Here is an 18066-nt window from a genome sequence, read left to right as displayed (position 1 = left end):
CACTTTTTAAAATACGCACAAAGGAACAATGTCATAATCAAGCCGATTCGGAAAGTCCTTCGCTGAATTAAGTGAAAAGGAAAAATGTGGTATTTCAGAGTTCTGGCATAGATTTGTTTGTAAATTTTCTTTACTTAATCCGTGAGGTACCCACCTTTCAAGCTTTTTCACCTTCTCATTTTTTTTCAAGGGGATTAATACAGTTTTATCACTAACATCGCCGCCTGCACGTAACTCAGATGTAGTTTGCGTTGGATCCGCTTCCACATTATAGTAGGGGAGCCAACGATGCTAAATGGAGATTTACTCGAGCGTCATAGAGACCTATTGAGTTGCGAAGCTTAGATAATTATAAGAAAAAAATGTTATGTAAGCCTTTTCATCGGTGGGGGGAGCGGCTATACATTTTCAAAAATGTAAATAATACTGTGCCATAGACATACCTGAGCGCGGCACATATTGATAGCATCCATGTCCTACGTAATTTTAATTATGTACGTATGTTAATCTGATTGTTTGCATGGTGGGGGTGGTCGTACGTAAGGGTTGAAAATGAAAAAAATAATAATAATCGAGCGCGTCAGAATTTCTAAGGGAGTATTTCTAAGGATATGACGCGAACTCGTGGTCGTTAAAAGAATGTGCAAATCGCCATTTTGACATACACAAGCGCGTCAGATTAAGATATATATGGTTTATCTTTATGTCCTAGAGGTGATGTCTCTTAATCTGACGGTTATCTGGCGGGATTCGCTTTATCTGATGATTAATTTTTTTTTTAAATCATTGAACTTAATTGATAAAGAAATAGCAAAAAGTGTATGTTTTGTTCAAGTGGAACTCGTATTTATTATGTAATAATTTAAAAAAAAAACTTTAAAAAAATCATTAACCGGAAGAACCGGTTTACAAAATATTTATAAATTTTTCTAATGTAAATTTTATTGATTTTTGCAAAGTAGTTTCACCACAAAATACACACTTTATCTTAATATTACTCATGGTTAATATTTTTAAACGAATAAAATGCCTATATATTAAACTTTACGTCACTTGCAAATTGTCAGATTAGTGAAATATACACTTTACAATATATTATTAACTCACCCTACCTTAATCTGACGCGCTCGAGAAAGTCTGATGATTAATTTTTTTACTAGTCTGATCCTTTATCCTTGATGGGTGGCCATATTTATGGGGCTCATATTTGTTGTAGGTGCTGCACTGGGTACAAGGTATCCCCCCTTCATATTAATCTGCCACGCTGTAGTAAATCCCGAAATCCCCTCTTGGGCTTACTAATAGTAAGCCTTCTTCGTTAACTTTGGCCTCCAGCCACCCACGGGGCTTTTTCTGTAGGTAGAAATTTCCAGAACGAAAATGTTGAAACTAAAAACCCTATCGTAACTACACGAGTTCTAGGCCAAAATATTAAACACATTACGAACAGCCTTCCTCGTCCATGTCACCTTATCAGATGACGTCAATGAGAAAATATACATGTAATTGAAACACTTTTAACAATTGATTTGTCACAAATATACAGTATTAACAATATCCTTAACCTACATCGTAACAATTATAATAAAAAAATTATAAATAGATAATTAAAACATATTTAAAACTGTTGCATTTCCTAGCTGTAATTTTTTTTAATTTAATAAACTTTCTAAAATCAGTAATTTATTGTAAAACATATTTCATAATTATATGCATTAATGTTTTGTTATATAGAATATAATCAAAAACAGTTTTACGTTGTTTTTAATCAATATTATCTGTGGTTTATGTTTTGGTTAAAACCAAAGACAATTATAACAGTTGTCTTTAAGGAACAAATTGACATATAATGTAAAACCCTACAGACCCATAAGGATGAAAATTCTGTGCTAATTAAGGTCAAAAATGACATCAGCCAGGGCTTTAATTGGGTTGAAAGATTAATTACATGTATGACTAAAAGCATGACTTAACCAAACGAATTACATGCTATTTTACACAATTTATACGTATTTAAATTGTTATTTTCTATTCCATTTGCTTTATGTTTTCAAGAAAGTTTTTCTTTTTCCTTGAATTTTATCTTTATCTACAAAAACAATTGTCCCAAATAGCGTTCTAATATGTGTTTTTTTTTCTAGTTTGTGCTAAATAAAAACTGCATACGTATGCTATCAGCATAACTGTTAATCCTGAAGATCTAATTATTTACTTACTCCGCTGGTTTAGCGTCCCAAAAAGTGTTTTGGCCACCGAAATGAGAATCCTCCAGGGCTCTAGTGCTACTTCCCGCAAATCACTGGCTTTGAAGTGCAGCCGGACTTACTCCACTCTGTCGATCCAGTGGTAACTAGGCTTACTGCCTACTGAACACTATGCCAGTTCAGCTAAGCCGAAGATCTAAGGATAATAATATTCAGAAACGAGACTTAGACTTAAAGGTCCCTTCTATATATATCAAAAACGTATTATCTTTGAGATACGCGACTCGTACTCGGTTACACGTTTCGAAATTACCCTTAATTAAAATCATGTAAAGCATCATTCATCAGCATCAGCAACCACATTGTCTGAGCTTTTATGTATCTATAAACTCTTTTTAAAGGTTCTCTACAACGCATTCTATAACAGGAAGTATAAAAATATTTGTGTGTTCCATCGATTTTCAGTTTAATTCTGGCCGTGAGCCAATCGTAACAAGGCCGACGCAAGCGGGCATAGATGAAATAATGAACAATTTTTACGTAGCATGAAGTGTAAATACACATTTAAACACGACCACATTTAAATATGAATGAATGAAGGTTAGTCTAGTTATTCAATAATTACAGAGGTTAATTCGTTTTGGTGTTTTTTTTTATAATCTTTGACACACCAATCGATCATAGAGTTTGGTTGCGACAATATAAAATTAAAAAAAAAACCTAGTGACGCTATAAGGTCTATTTTATAATCATTTGTCAATCTATTTGGTAAGTAGGTAATCAGACTCCTATGCCTGAGCCACGTCGACTTTTTGGGTCTGATGCAAGCCGGTTTGCTCACGATGTTTTCCTTCGCCGTACGAGCGAATGTTAAATGCGGACAGATCCATTAGTGCACAGCCGGGGATCGAGCCTCCGACCTCAGAGAATCGCACGCTGAATCGGCTAGGCCAACGCTGCTCCGACAATATACAGATACAGCAAACTTATAAAAACTTTTCAAAATCACTTGTCAATAGTATGTAAATAATTAAATCAAAAAGTGTAAATTGTCAGCCTCAATTTGCGATAAAGAAATAAATAAACGTAATCCTAATGGGTTGCACTCAACTAAAGTCAGCTGAGAGAGATGATCTTAAATTCGAGAGACGCACCAACTCCAAATCAAAAACTCAAACAATCTGATAACTGATGGGTTTAACTTTGAAAGACCGGAGAGCCACATCAAATACTTTTATAGTTGAATTATCGTTACATTTTAAGTGTTTAAGTTTTATAGTCCGGGCTGTTTGGAAGAAAATACCTCCTTGCATCCTTTTTCTTTTTGTAACTCAATTGCGAGTGCTTTTCAGTAATTGCGACGCTGATACGCTGAAAACAATCGACTCAAAGACTCGTGTATCAGGCCCTTCCAGCAATTCTATAAATAGATTTAAATTCATATTTTTTTATTGGCCGTAGTGCAGTCATTTAATGGCGCCTTTTCAATCAAGAGCTAATTTAAAAAATCGCAATTATGGAGGTTGAGGACGTTTTATTATATAATTGTCAGTCCCTGCCATCTACTTGACCCATTCGCAATGAGTGATTGTATACATTTAAAAGATTCTATACGGAATAGGTACCAATGTAACGTAGAAGAAAATACTAATTCTGATAGGCTGGGGACGTATTGCTTATTGGCAGCGATTAGGGAAGATGTAGATCTAAAGGCCGGCAACGCACTTGCTGCAATTTTCTTGTCATCTTGTCAGTCTTGGCAATGTGAGTGACCATGGTATTTCAATCAACATCAGGTTAAATCTCCTGCCCGTTGTCCCCATGTTACTTAAAATGGAAGAGGAGCATTTATTTAAAGAGTACGTCATCATCATCATCATCGTCAGTGGCTGTACTGCCTCTTGTCGGCATTAGCCTTCTCAAGTACTCCATCGCAATCTATCCAGTGCTTCCCGCGTCCAATTTCGAACACTTATTGTTTCGAGATCCTTGACAACTCCATCCCACCGAAAACCGGTCTTCCGGTTTTTCTCTTGCGACTGGGTTGTGAGTTCATGACATTGGGATTCTGTCGTCCGCCATTGTGTACGTACTCTCGATATATTTTTATATGTCGACTTAAATTTCAATCAACTGACGCAAATATGCTGCAAAAATATTAAATATCTGCAACTTATGAAAAGTTGTAGTTTGCTTTTCAATCCGTTGTAACTATTTTTTTTAATAAAACATATTTCTTAAAATTTCTTTATACTCCATATAGTATTTTACGTTGTCAGAATATAATAAAGGTGTATGAATATTTGTTTACTGACTAAAAGGAAAATGACAGCTGTATAAAATAAATGTTTTATTAATTTTTAAGCCATAATATGTTATTTTTCTTCACAGCCAGCGTTAAAATAAACATTTTCACTTTTCCGTGTTTAAGTTTCGTTTTACCTTTTCATTCATATTGGACTGTTATCGAATTTTTTGCATGAATGACTCAGCGTTATTACGGACTGCACAGATTTCTACAACGTTGTGTAATGAGACTTAAAAATCAATAACGAACCTAGCTACCCTAACTTTAGCTTAGTCTGCGACCCCATCCAAACATCAACTTATCTATTAAAACAGTTAAACGTTATCAAAGATGAAATCATTTGGTATTTTTTTTGTTATTAATGAAATGTTGTGTTTATTTTTAGGCTAAATACGTTTTTTTCTTAAACAAAATCCATGTCCACTCTTGACGAAAACATCCGATTTGCCACGAAAAGGACCGAGTCGTTTCAAAATGGCGGCATTTTTCGCGCATGCCCATTCTCTATAAAATATATGACGTCACAAAATATAGTGATGTGGACAACAACCCCCCTGTAAACTAAAATTATTACGTCTTATTTTGTGATATAATTAATTCATTAATTAAAATATTTATAGACAAGTTAGAGCAGTATTTAGGTTCGGGACTCTGAAATCGTGCGGATCAAGTGCAAGTCATAATTGTTCATACACTGAATAAAACGTTATAAGGAAACTAGCATATCTGATATAAAAGAAACGACTGTTCATCTATTTGCCAATAAAAAAAGGATATATATACAGAAGTCTGAGGCCAAGACGAGTTGTACGAGAAGAGTTGTAGTCCCACTTTTTTTACTACATAAAGTTTGTTATATGTTGGTTCTCTTGTATATAACAAAGACGGAAGCTTATCGATCCCATTGTAAATATAACATAATCTAAATCGGTAGGACCAAAACAAACAAGATTTTCCACAAAAATCCCTTTGCAATAAACTATTTTGAACGCGTGAATTTGGCAGAGGTTACCTTATCTTAATTATCTCATTATGTCAGTGACACTTTAATGGATCATTAACAAAGATAATGTAAATATTGGTACACCTGTTCAAGTTTTACAAAATGGCGTCCAAATTTTTTTATCTATTTTGAGCTTTTGATAACATCTCTGTTAGTAGCAATTTTGTGGCAGGATCGCTATCGAATTCAAATACACTAATAATACACAACCATAATTTTAATCAGGGTTTGGTCTAGTGTCGCGCGACTCTCAATCCTGGGTTCGTTTGTCAAATCTCGCCCCATGTATTTTTCTTTCCATATTATTTCCTTTCAAAATATCTTGAGTAAATCGTGATTCATCTACATCATCATCCCAGATGCTGTAGACCCAAATTCGACAGCGTGTGTCAGGCATGATGAAAAAATTATCAAAAACATTTTCAGGAATCTGAGGTAAATAGCAAGGAATGTTGAATAATTCATTTTGATTGTATATCGTTTATATAGTTTAAAATCAATGAAAATTATTCATAGATTTTTAAATTAAAAAAATAATAATCAGCCATCAATGTAAAACTATCGATAAGAGCCACGACTCTAGCACTGCAGAAAAGTCGTCAGTATGTGTGGGACGCCCGTTGCGGATGTACCGCGTTCGTTATTTGAATGAAAATTATTGCGAGTAAAAAAAATCTGTGAATGGCCAGTGTTTAATAATTGTTGAATGAGGATTTAAAGGTACTTATAAGTTTTTTGTGAGCGAACGCTCAAATATAATGACATCGGTATTAGGTTACATAAAAATTAAGATATTTAAGGCGCATAATTTATATTTCATAGAGAAAAAATATTTAATTAAGTCGCGGTGGATGTTTATGCTAGTTTAAACAGATTATTGTTACAATTTTAGTGAAAAATTATAAATTTCATGTCTTCCTTTTTCTAATGTATTAAATCTTCGGGTTAAAAATTGAATCGTCTATCACACCATAGACAAAATTTTCAGTAAATATCAATCAAAAATTACAGAACATAATTTTCACTTTCTTAATTCAAATTGTGATTAAAAGTTATTGGTCTAACGTCTAGTATTGATTGTTAAGGGGAAGAGCTGCGGGGTGGGGAAGGTCATGATCCTGGATGGTTTCTCAACACGTGAGATCCCTTCCACGTGACGGGTTTCGAATGTCCTTGGCACAACATTTATTATTTATTTGCGATGAAGGCACACAGTACATATCAATGTTAAAAATAATCGTAAAATTTCATATGATTATATAATTTATAAATTTATGCTAGAAAACCTATTTTTTTTTAATGCTATAAAGAGGAAGAATTTGTATATTTGTCACAAATAACCTTAAAAATATGTTTAATCAAGTCCTGCATAGCCGGAGCAGGTTTGTATTAAATAAGAATATTGTCTAATAATACTTCTTGGTCTTAAATTAAATCCAATTGTATTACCACAGTTATGGAAACAACCCAAAAACATATCAATCAAATTCTAAATTTGGTAAATATTATAAAATCATAGATATTTTACTGTTTATAGATTCCAAAAAAAGAAAAATAATATAATGCTTACGTATTTAAAACTAAAAACACAGTAAAATCGGTCCCATACAAAATTCTGATAATTTTATTAAGTTTTGTTTTTACGTATTATAATATTATTGTATAACGTAAAAATTTTGACCAAATTGTTTTCCACCGTCATATAAATTTCGGTATTCTTAAAAAAAAACAATTTGTCGATGTGTAAAACGCTCTGAATTCTTTGAAATATTTGTAGGAGCCATAAAAAATTGTTTTGGTATATTTACCATATTCCATTTCCTTGTATTTGAGGGATTTCTTAAAGGGTTAAGAAAGATAATCACTACTGGGGCGACGCCTCCACATTGCCTTTCAGATTTTTACAGTCATAGTTTATTTAAATAAACGCTATTTTAACTATTTACATAACCTAACATACTGAATGCTTTCCAGTATTCAACCTAAATGTAATACAATAATATTTATGTAATTATAACAAGTTGTGTTTAATTAAAAAATTATAATGTAGTTAAAACATTAACTAAACTAAAACATTGTAATTTATTTGATTAAAATATATTCAAGTTTATATTATTATTTTGTATATCTTGAATATATCTTAATGTGTAAAACTGTGTGGGTGTACTGTAATACCCTCAGTAGGTCATCAGATCGATATCTCGTCACGCCATTTTCAGCCGTTAAAATTCATTCCGTACTTATCTTTAGGGAATTGCTTTTTAGCATAGACAAAAAGTATGGCTGTAAAATTTATTTTTAAAAATAGAAAGTCAAAATCACTAATGAGGTTTGATGTTTATAGGTCGTCAGGTAGTCAAAAAAGTCGCTGTGAATTCGTGAAGTGTTTTTAAAAAAAGAATTCGCAAAAGTCGAAAGACCGTTGCCTGGCCACAAGTTATTTATTAAATGTAGGTAATATCAATGACTATTTATATAACTTTACGGTACTTAATTTTGTGATTGATGTGATGTGATTAGAATAATTGTGTTTTAATCAATAAGTGTATTTTGTTTTACAAATATTGTCCCTTTTATACTTTACCCTTAGCTGTAACCCTTTGTCAGTGGTCAGGTCTTGAACCCTTTTCATGAGCTTAGACCAGTTTGACAAGAGGGGGAATGTACAAAGGTTTTGCCTGTCCTTGACACAAATGCGTACACACCCCTGTCTGAGGCTAGACGTTCAAAAGTATTTCCTTTATATGAATTCGACTACGGTACGACTTTATTACGTTGTTATAAATAATATATTTTCCATTCAAGATTTTATTGACTTTCTCCTTAGTATAACTTTCCTTAGTACATTCAGTCCTTATTTATTTCCAATAGATTAATTACACTTTTTACAACAAAATCATTACATAAATTTCAACTAAGTGCAATCTCTTTTAATCGCATAGAAAGCGATTCCTTCCAAGATTTGGGATATTATATAATATAGCCTTTATATTTAGAAACTCTATGATCTTTAATATACATTCTCTACAGTAGGTTTATCTCGGAGTTCGGTATACCTCTTGTCAAAGGCCTTCTTCAACTCTTTTACTGTTAATTTGTCTTGTGCTTCTTCGTTTTTCTCTGGAGTATTATTCCGTCAATATTTTGCTCCATTTTCATGGGGGCTCCGTAACATATGACCCATCCATCTCCATTTCATTTAGTCTATCTTAATAGAAATGTCTTTCTCATTTGTTTAGCTCTTATGTTTGTGTGTCGCTGCTAATTTTATTATTATCAGCATGATCCTTTCCATGGCTTTTATTGAAACTAACTAACACAACAGAACAAACCAGATATTTAATGTCACTAAATGAAGCCGACCACTCAGGTATTCTCTCTCACATATTATTGACAAGGAAGTAAATCTTTTAAGTGGCATTTCGATTTATAAATTGTGTTTTATTATAGTTACGCAATGTTTTTCTACATAAATACATTACAGTAGGTAATGTATTTATGTCTTCATAGACAATATGTAAAAGTAGCTCTAACCGGAATAGATCTAATAGTTATGTGAATATCCTTCATAATGTCAAAAAATAGAGTGTAATAGAAACTTATAAATAAGCCTATTTCAATAATATAAGCGGGACTGAATATTCTTACTGTGTATAGAACAGTTATCGCTTGCTTCATCTACGTTTGTATTTATGCGTCGTGAAGTCCTAACAACCGTACATAGAATTATTAATCGGAGCTAGGTAATTAATCCCTGATAAGTGAACCTCTCATTTGAGGGCGCTAGACCTTTTTTAGCTGTCAATCGCATATTCGGACTTTGAATAAATATTTACGAAATGTCATGACTATGAAAGAAAACTCACGATGGATATATATTTTTTTGCTTAAAGTAAGAATATTTTTATGTTATTAATAATCATACAGCTGACATACATATTAAAAAAAACACTTAGACAATACAGAGAGCCGAAACAGATTACATAGATAAACAATATATATAATAGAAAACAAGTAAGTACATTGATGGCCAAAAATATTTTTTTTTTAACTAAAAAAAACTGAAATCTAACAACACATAAATTGAAACAACATATAATACTTAATTTTTCAAATTAGATACTGCTTAAACAAAATCATAGTCTTCCCGCCTCTTCAAAAACTTCCTCACATCTTCTATGGTGAGGTGGAAAATATCAATATCATCATAGTTGGTGTCATAGTTAAATAAAACCCGAAACATGCAAATTATGTAGGTAATTCGATTTCGTACGAGGCACATGGAACAATTTTATGTATCTTGTCGCATAAGAAGATACAAAAAATGAGGGATTTTAATACAAATTAACGGCAAATAGGAGCCCATTAAGAATAGGGTGTAAAATATCCAGTCTTGTTCGAATACTAATATCCGGCAAATATTTATTGCAATTTATGTAAGGATTAAAGAAATGTTTACGTTATATTTAAATTTAGCCGCAGTTATCATAGACAAACTTTGGCATTATGCCAAAACGTTTTCACAAATTAAGCCATAGACGAAAGATTTGACCCATATTTTCAGCTTTAAGTTTTTTAACACTGAATTACCCACTTGTTTTTAAATGTTAAGAGTATGTGTTTTAAATTTAAATTAATTATTATGAGCAACTTACGATAAATGATAACATTCTTTATTAACTTTGAAATAATATGTTCGTCTTGACTGGTTACCTCTTAAAGCCTTTAATTATAAATGTCCACATGTTTATTTGTTTCAGATAAAGCAGTGCTTTGAACGAGGAACAATGGCGGCGATAGACTATAGCCTCATGTGCTAAAACCACAGTCAATTCAGTGCAATATGTGTTATCTGTGGTTCAATTAACGTATCCGTTTAAAAACCTAACCTATATGCACAGAGAGGCATCTAACGTATTAGACTCACTAAAACTACGACTAAAATTGCTCGAGAGGACACGGACATACGTTAAAGTTATAGAATTTATAAAGAAAGACGCTATTCGGTATTACAAATACATAATACAAGATATAAAATATTATGAACATATTTATAGGTAACGATTATCATTCAAAGAATCTTGTCAAATTGAAATCAATTTGATTTTTGCAATATTTAAGACAATAATTTCACTGGTTAATTGCGCTTAGGAATTGTACAAATTGTGTTTTGAAACAAAATGTCGGCAAAGGCTGAACCAATCGGGCCTCGGAATGGCCACGAATTGGCGCCATTGAATACCAGGGCCGATGGCAGCGAGCGACCTCATGGGGTTACCATAGTTCTACAGGGTTCAAGGAACTCCTTACAGCACGATGTCCCCGATGAAGATAGAGCGGCATGGTCCGGAAAACTACAGTTTTTCCTGTCAATTATTGGATACTCTGTGGGCCTTGGAAACATTTGGCGCTTTCCGTATCTGTGCCAACAAAATGGCGGAGGTAAGTTTGAACCTATTTTTTATTACTTATTTTATTTCAGCAAATTCTCTTACTATTCCTTTTTCTTTTGAATGTATACTTAAGGCAAACTTTTGCTGTACTTTTCTTAAGGTGACGAGCTATTGGTAACGATTTAGAAGTACGTCGTCTTCAACACTACGTAGGAGGAGTAGGGTTATCCAATACTTTCACGCGGAGGATACTAAATTAATCTAACAATAGATAATAAGGGGTTTTTTGGACAGGTTTATTTAAACCTCCGCAACTCCGGCTTTTTGGTGCCTGTACTTTGTTACAGAGGGTGAGGGCTGCTGCGGATATAAAATAAAACTCTAGGAATAGAACAGAATAGTAACACATCAGTTGAGGTTGACTGAACCGATGTCACAACATAACCTAGATCTAGTTTACATGTAGAAAAATAATAATGTAACAGTTAAGATGTAGTAAATATTAATTAATAGTGCTATAAAACAATTACCTCGAATGTAAAATAAAGCCAAGTTTTCAAAAAATCTAAACAAAATAAACGCACATTCACTTAAACTTGAAAGTAACGGATTGAATCTGTCATTGTAACTTCTGTCAAAATCTACATTCAAAACAGCGGTTTGCGTTACGTTTCACATGTTTTTAAATACACGCTGCTTGAAATATAATAATAATTAAGTGAAAAGTATTAAATTGTACGTTTCTTTTAACGTATTTTCATGCAGGACACCCAATTATATTTCTTTTTTTTATACCTAGGCGCAACTTCGGAAGCCAAAATTACTTGGAGGGGTTCCAAGATACCTACATAATCAGTATCATTAAATTCAGACGATGTACTTCTATATCCAACCCTTCCTATTTTTTGGAATTGATCTTATATTACGGAATCAGTCGATTTCTTTTCTATTATTTGTAAACTTACGGGTTCTATTTAGTAAAGATAAAGAATGGCAGAAAAACAAATGAATCCTCAAGGTATTTATTCATTATAAAGTTCTGTATCTCTTTTATTTAGCCATTTGTTCATCAATAAAATCGCGAAGAGCCGATACCCTTGCGTAAACTGTTGGGCTCCCGCTCTTTATAGAACAGTCTGTAGAACCGAACGATACTATGCCGATATGTTTATTCTGGTAGATGAGTGGACCACCACTATCACCCTGAAACAAATATTTATTATAAAACATTGCGATACGGATACAGGACACAGAATTCTTGGAAACATTCCAGTGTCGGGTAAAACATATATTTTTTTTTACATTTACTCCATATATCTGAGGAAAAATGAAGGATCTTAGTGCTATGTTTTATTTTGATCAGAATACATTATCAAACTTTTATGTTAAATCCACAAAAAAAACGTTTTTTGATTTCTGGGGGTGTTGGCGGTTTGTTAGTTTGACAATAATGCCTTTGCATATACTGTATACAAAAAAAATATCTTTTAATTACAAGTCTATGTTTGTAATCACTTTCACTTCTCACCTTCATAGTATAATAATAATTAAAAATTTATAAATAGAAAATTAAAACACATTTAAAAGTTTGGTCCCTGTGGCAGTGTACCTTTAGTGGCAGTATTTTCTCGCTAAATTTCGATACTTATTCGTTGAGCGAGGAAAACACCAGCTCCAGGGTCACCGATAGTAATAGCGCGGACATTGCGTTTCTGCACGTAACAACTCGGTCCAAGACTCTACTCCAAAGAGAATAATATCTAAGTTTGAGGAAAGACTCTTGTATTTGAGCCGTTTATTATTTTCCGCCTGCTCTGCGGCTATACCAGCTTTTGTGTTTCTCCGAAGGAGGTGAGACGTAAGTCCGTCCCATCCTCCAAGGGATCAAAGAAATCTCAATCAGCCGCTTGCCATCGTCTTGTTGGCTCCAAAGTGGACCCTGGACTGGAACATTGACAAAGGCAGGAGAGCGGCATATGTAGTGTGTAGTGTCATTGACCGCAGCGTGGCGAGAAAGACGACCATCACTCTTCTAGTACGAGCAGCACTCTTTTGGCAGAGGCCATGGTGTCCATACTTCAAAATCAGCAGGGACATTTATGGAAGTACCCTTAAGCGAAGGCAAGGCAATGCGAAGTGAGACAGGTTCCAAATTTGTGTATACATTTTTAAACCATCTGCAATCAGCTTCTTGGCTTTTATCAGATTGTATGACATGATTTTGAGGCAATTAGGGAATGCAAATCCAATAATTTGTTTTCCCTCCGTAACTCACAAACTATCAAACTGCAGCAAGTCTTCTCAAGTTTTTTTTCTATCTTCTCCTTTTGTATTGTTCGGTTGATCTTTTGATGTCTTCCTCGACAGTGGTAATTCCCAAATATTAATAGCATTTCGTATTCACCACGGAGCTGCTTAAGGATCTTAATATTAGAGCGGCTTCCTGACCCCCAGAACTTTATCCCATAGGACCATATTGGTTTAATGACAGGTTTATAATAATATATATAGTGCGGCTTTTCTACCTAATAGCCAGTTCATGTTACGAAGCTTATTATTAGTTATTAATGAAATGAAGTTCATAATAACTCTAACAATCATATAGACCAGTGATTTTCTTTAATATAAACTTACAAAACAAGCTCCTTTCCCCTTTAAGCCGGCACAAATCATGCGAGGGGAAATAGTGCCATAGAACTTTTTGCATTCCTCCTCTTTCACATAAGGCACATCCACTTGTAAGAGTTCAAGGGAGGGTGAACCTGACTGAAATCATTAAAAGTATATTACAGCATACTATATTTTACTATACCGAGGAATTGAAAGAAAACAATTTTTAACCGGATTAAAGCTATTTGTATTATTATAAACTTATAATTATTTTACATAATTTTTAATTTTTGGTCACGGTGACCGAAGACAAAAGGTGTTGAATGTCAAAAGTATCACAGCTATAGATTAAGTTGTGTTATCTGTATTTATTATTTAAATTTATGTAAAATAATTATAAGTTTATAAGTATATAGTTTATTAAACAAATAGCTTTAATCCGGTTAAAAAAATGCTTTTTTTTAATGTGTAAAAGCCATGTTAACCATAGACAATACTATATTTTACTATACTGAGGTCTCTTAAAGTGTTTTTTAAAAGTATTTGTCTGTGGCCATAGGTCAGAATATGATAAATGCAATTTCTGCAGTCCTTGTCCTGACAAGCAATTACATTATTAAGAAATCTTGAAGGCACTATTAAAATATGAAACACTCGATATATTAATAAGTCATACTGATCTATGACCACAGTTGTGTAAATAGCACTTATGATCATGGATAGAAATTTACAAACTTGGGAAGACATTTTGTCATGAGCCCAAAGCGTCATAGGCACACAGGGTAATCTTATATGTCAAGTGATACTCAGGCTGTTTCCTTAAAGTTATGTTTAATTTTCTATAAAATATTGTTTACTAGTACGGTTTTTTTACGTTTATCAGTCTGTACCTAGTTGACTAGTTCCATATACTTGAAGTGGGATATTTATAATGTGAAGGAGGCAAGCAATTATAATTAAAGGAATATGTAACGCAAACAATAATTCGTACAAGAGAATTCTACTAGAGTTTTTTTTTAATATTATGGTAAAAGTTTGCTAAGGTCATTAAATATGTGACGGTTGCAACGTATATTTACAATAAATACTTACATCAGTATCTCCGAAACCTATAACTTTGAAGACAGCGTCATCCTCCACAACCATATCTGGCTCAGCTAACTTGAGAGGTTGCACTTTGCTACTGAACACCAACTTCTTAACCAACTTTATCACAACGACATCATAGTCCAATTTATAATTTTCGGGATGTGGATGAGCTTCCAAAATATCGTAGTGATCACCTTCATGTATTTTGTCTGTGCCAACTACAATTTCTGGGTTGCCGGTCCTGTATAGATTATAAAAGTATAATTAAAAATCAGACAATCTTTTTAGTTATGGGCCAGAGACTTCTGCATCTGTTTCATGTTTGCCAATCCAATAGGCAGGTAGGTTATTACACGCCGTCGACTTTATGGGTTAAGGCAACAATTCCTCACGACATTTCCGTCACCGTTCGAGCGATTGTTAAATGCGCATATAGAAAGTCCATTGGTGCGCTGTCGGAGATTGAACCGACCTAAGGGAAGGCAGCCGGAAGCCAACACTGCTAATAGTTTAATGACATATTATTTGAATAATTAGTGACACGGTATGGAGACGGTTACAGTTGATTTTGTATTGGCATCGTAATTTTTTGTCCATATATGCCTTATACTATAAATATATATATATAAAAAATATATATATATATATATTATATAATAGAAAGGGAAGGCAGCCGGAAGCCACTAGACCAACACTGCTAATAGTTTAATGACATATTATTTGAATAATTAGTGACACGGTATGGAGACGGCTATAGTTGATTTTGTATTGGCATCGTAATTTTTTGTCCATATATGCCTTATACTATAAATATATATATAATATATATATTATAATAAATTATAATATATATATATATATTATAATAGAAAAAGAGTATGAAATAATATGTATACGTACTTCAGGGCTTTGAAGCAATGTGCAGCGGAGACCAAAAACTGCTCACTGACTATTGTCGCACCACACCCATAATCACTGTTTTTGTCCTTATAGATTGCGAAGAACGGCACCTCTTCTATCTTTACAGGTCTACCGCCGATAATGCCAATATCTATACAAATAATATTGAAATATTTATTCGTTTAAAGGTATACAATTGTTCGATATAAGTGTCTACTTAACTAGACAGGGTTGCCAACTATTATGAGTATGCATATTTTACCGAAATGCAATAATTTTTATTAACCTGGAATTAAAAAGAAGCACGATTTTTATTACGTATATAATAAAATCTTTAGGGTAAAAAGAAAGTGCACTGTACACTAGGATTCCCTGTGTCGTGAGCTAGTCTCTTCCATTTAACATATTAACGGTTTTCAATCATTTCAACACTTACAATATTTTAAATAAACAAATGTTGCTGAAGAAGAATATTTTCCGTTTCAGCATAGGACAGTTCATGATGTTGTTAATGATTGTTTTGAATCGTTAGTGAAAATTTTGTTTTAAAGAAAGTGATTATAAATCCTATGAAGTAGAAAAAGTATAATAATGATATAAATAAAGTCTAATATATTGCTTTTTAGACCTAAACATGACAATCAATACAGTATTTACAATTTTCTTAACCTACATAGTAGTATTGTCTTTTGTTAACATAGCTTTTAACACATTAAGAAAACACTATCACAGTGATACTTTTGACACACCTTTTGTCTTCAGTCACCGTGACCACGTACGCTGTAAAGCACGCGAAACGTCGGAAAAAATCTTAAATTTAAAATTATGTACATAATTATAAGTATATAATAATAATACATAGGTTCAATCCGTTTAAAAAGTGTTTTCTTAACCTACATAGTAATAAAAAAATAATTAAAATTTAATAAACAGAATTTATTGAATTTAAAGTACCAAACTTTAACTGTGACAGTGTAACTTTAACGCTGACAGTATTTCCTCGCTGTATTGCGATACTTATTCGTTGAGCGAGGAGAGCACCAGCTCTGGAGTTCCAGTATCTACATGGCGACAACTTAAATCTTTAATTAGCGCCTTTGCACTCGGGCCCAAAACTCTACTTCAAAGGGAACAAAATCGTAGTTGGACGAAAGACTCTTATATTTGAGCCGTTTATTATAAATTAATTAGCTTGAAAATAAACTCACCATTGTCTGAATCAGGTTCATCAGTAAATAATAAAAATAGATAGTAAAACCAATTCAAATAGTTTGACATTGTTAATTCTATGGTTATAATGTGCGAACGAAGAAATGTATACATTTATACTAACTCCAAGGACAAGGTGTACTATTTTAGGCCAGTTTATTTAAACTATGTTTAACATATGACCATTAACCGTGAATAGCAGTTAATATACTGTTTATGTTATTAAACAAATACAAAATACTTTATACGGTTCGTTACCCTGCACTAATACATATTTCTCAGTGACCTCTGATTAATGGAAACTGTAAGTTCCCGTAGCTTTATTGGACACTTTCTTATGTTAAATATTCTTTTAAGTATGTTAGGTTTAAATAACTTATTAGTCTTAAGTTCTGTTAAATTGTGTCTTTGTGCAGAGTCATTTTGTATAAATAAAAATAATATCTTGTTATGCATACAGCATATTATTTTTGCTTCACTTGCTGGTACGATTAATCATGTCTGAAATAAAATATTTAGGGCCAAACCCCAAATGTCTTTATGATTAGGCAACACTTTTCATATTCTGTATAAGTTTTTGAACGTTGAAATAGGTCCACTATATGCTAAAAGTTGATAGTTATTCATTTAGCTAACACAATGTACACCTATGAATGTCAAAAAAGAAATATACATCAAATGCTTCTAATTTTACATTTACTGCCAGTTTTCAAATCAAGGGCGTAGAACGGAAGAGAAGAACTAGCAATAAACTTTCCGCCACTCTTTTTAATCGCCAAGTTTTTTGTTATACACAACGTTTGTTTGGAGCTGCAACCATTACACCATGTCCCACATAACATCTTAAGTAATAAATAATAATAAAATAAATTATAAACAAAGATTTGTCTAGGATTGTCAAAGATCATCAATCAGCAGGAGGCATGGTGAAATAGGAGCACGCACTTACATTCTCGTGGGAACAACACGCAAATACATTTTTTACAATAACTAACATCACCACATACACGAATTCAAATACGACCACTCACCTCAAGTAGCACCCGTTCACGAGTACCACGCATGGCCGGCCATCGGCCCTCTCGACATATTTTAGGGAAAGAGACAACCTGACGCATGGACGCCACAAGCAATAACATTTAGGTATACATTACAAACAATAATAAGGAGTGGAGACCTATACGATTAGGCAGGTGATCAGTTTTCTCTGGCTCATATATAAGGTGTTAGACGTGCTGTTGTTATCGTACCAGCATGTGATTGTATGCATAACAAGGTAACATTATAATATAAAACTGTCTTTGCACAAAGACACAATTTAACATTACAATCTAGCCTAATTTAAGACTT

At 33.1% G+C, this 18066-nt stretch overlaps 1 protein-coding gene across 5 annotated transcripts in view; it reads left to right on the top strand.

Moving 5' to 3' along the window:
- LOC123706890 (sodium-dependent neutral amino acid transporter B(0)AT3) overlaps positions 1–18066 on the top strand; it is a 42646-nt gene that overhangs the window by 2085 nt on the left and 22495 nt on the right. For 3 of the 5 annotated variants that reach the window (XM_045656472.1, XM_045656469.1, XM_045656473.1), the window contains exon 2: positions 10276–10957. In XM_045656472.1, the coding sequence (XP_045512428.1) occupies positions 10696–10957 (262 nt within the window). In that variant the 5' untranslated portion in view covers positions 10276–10695. Of the gene's footprint in view, positions 1–6119; positions 6236–10275; positions 10958–18066 lie in introns of those variants that run through there. The other 2 variants (XM_045656471.1, XM_045656470.1) reach the window with 2 other exon arrangements.

Source organism: Pieris brassicae, chromosome 3 (genome assembly GCF_905147105.1).
Source record: "Pieris brassicae chromosome 3, ilPieBrab1.1, whole genome shotgun sequence".
In the NCBI taxonomy this organism is placed as follows: domain Eukaryota; kingdom Metazoa; phylum Arthropoda; class Insecta; order Lepidoptera; family Pieridae; genus Pieris; species Pieris brassicae.
The sequence above is the reverse complement of the archived record's forward strand: the minus strand, read 5'-3'. Positions and strand labels throughout refer to the sequence as shown.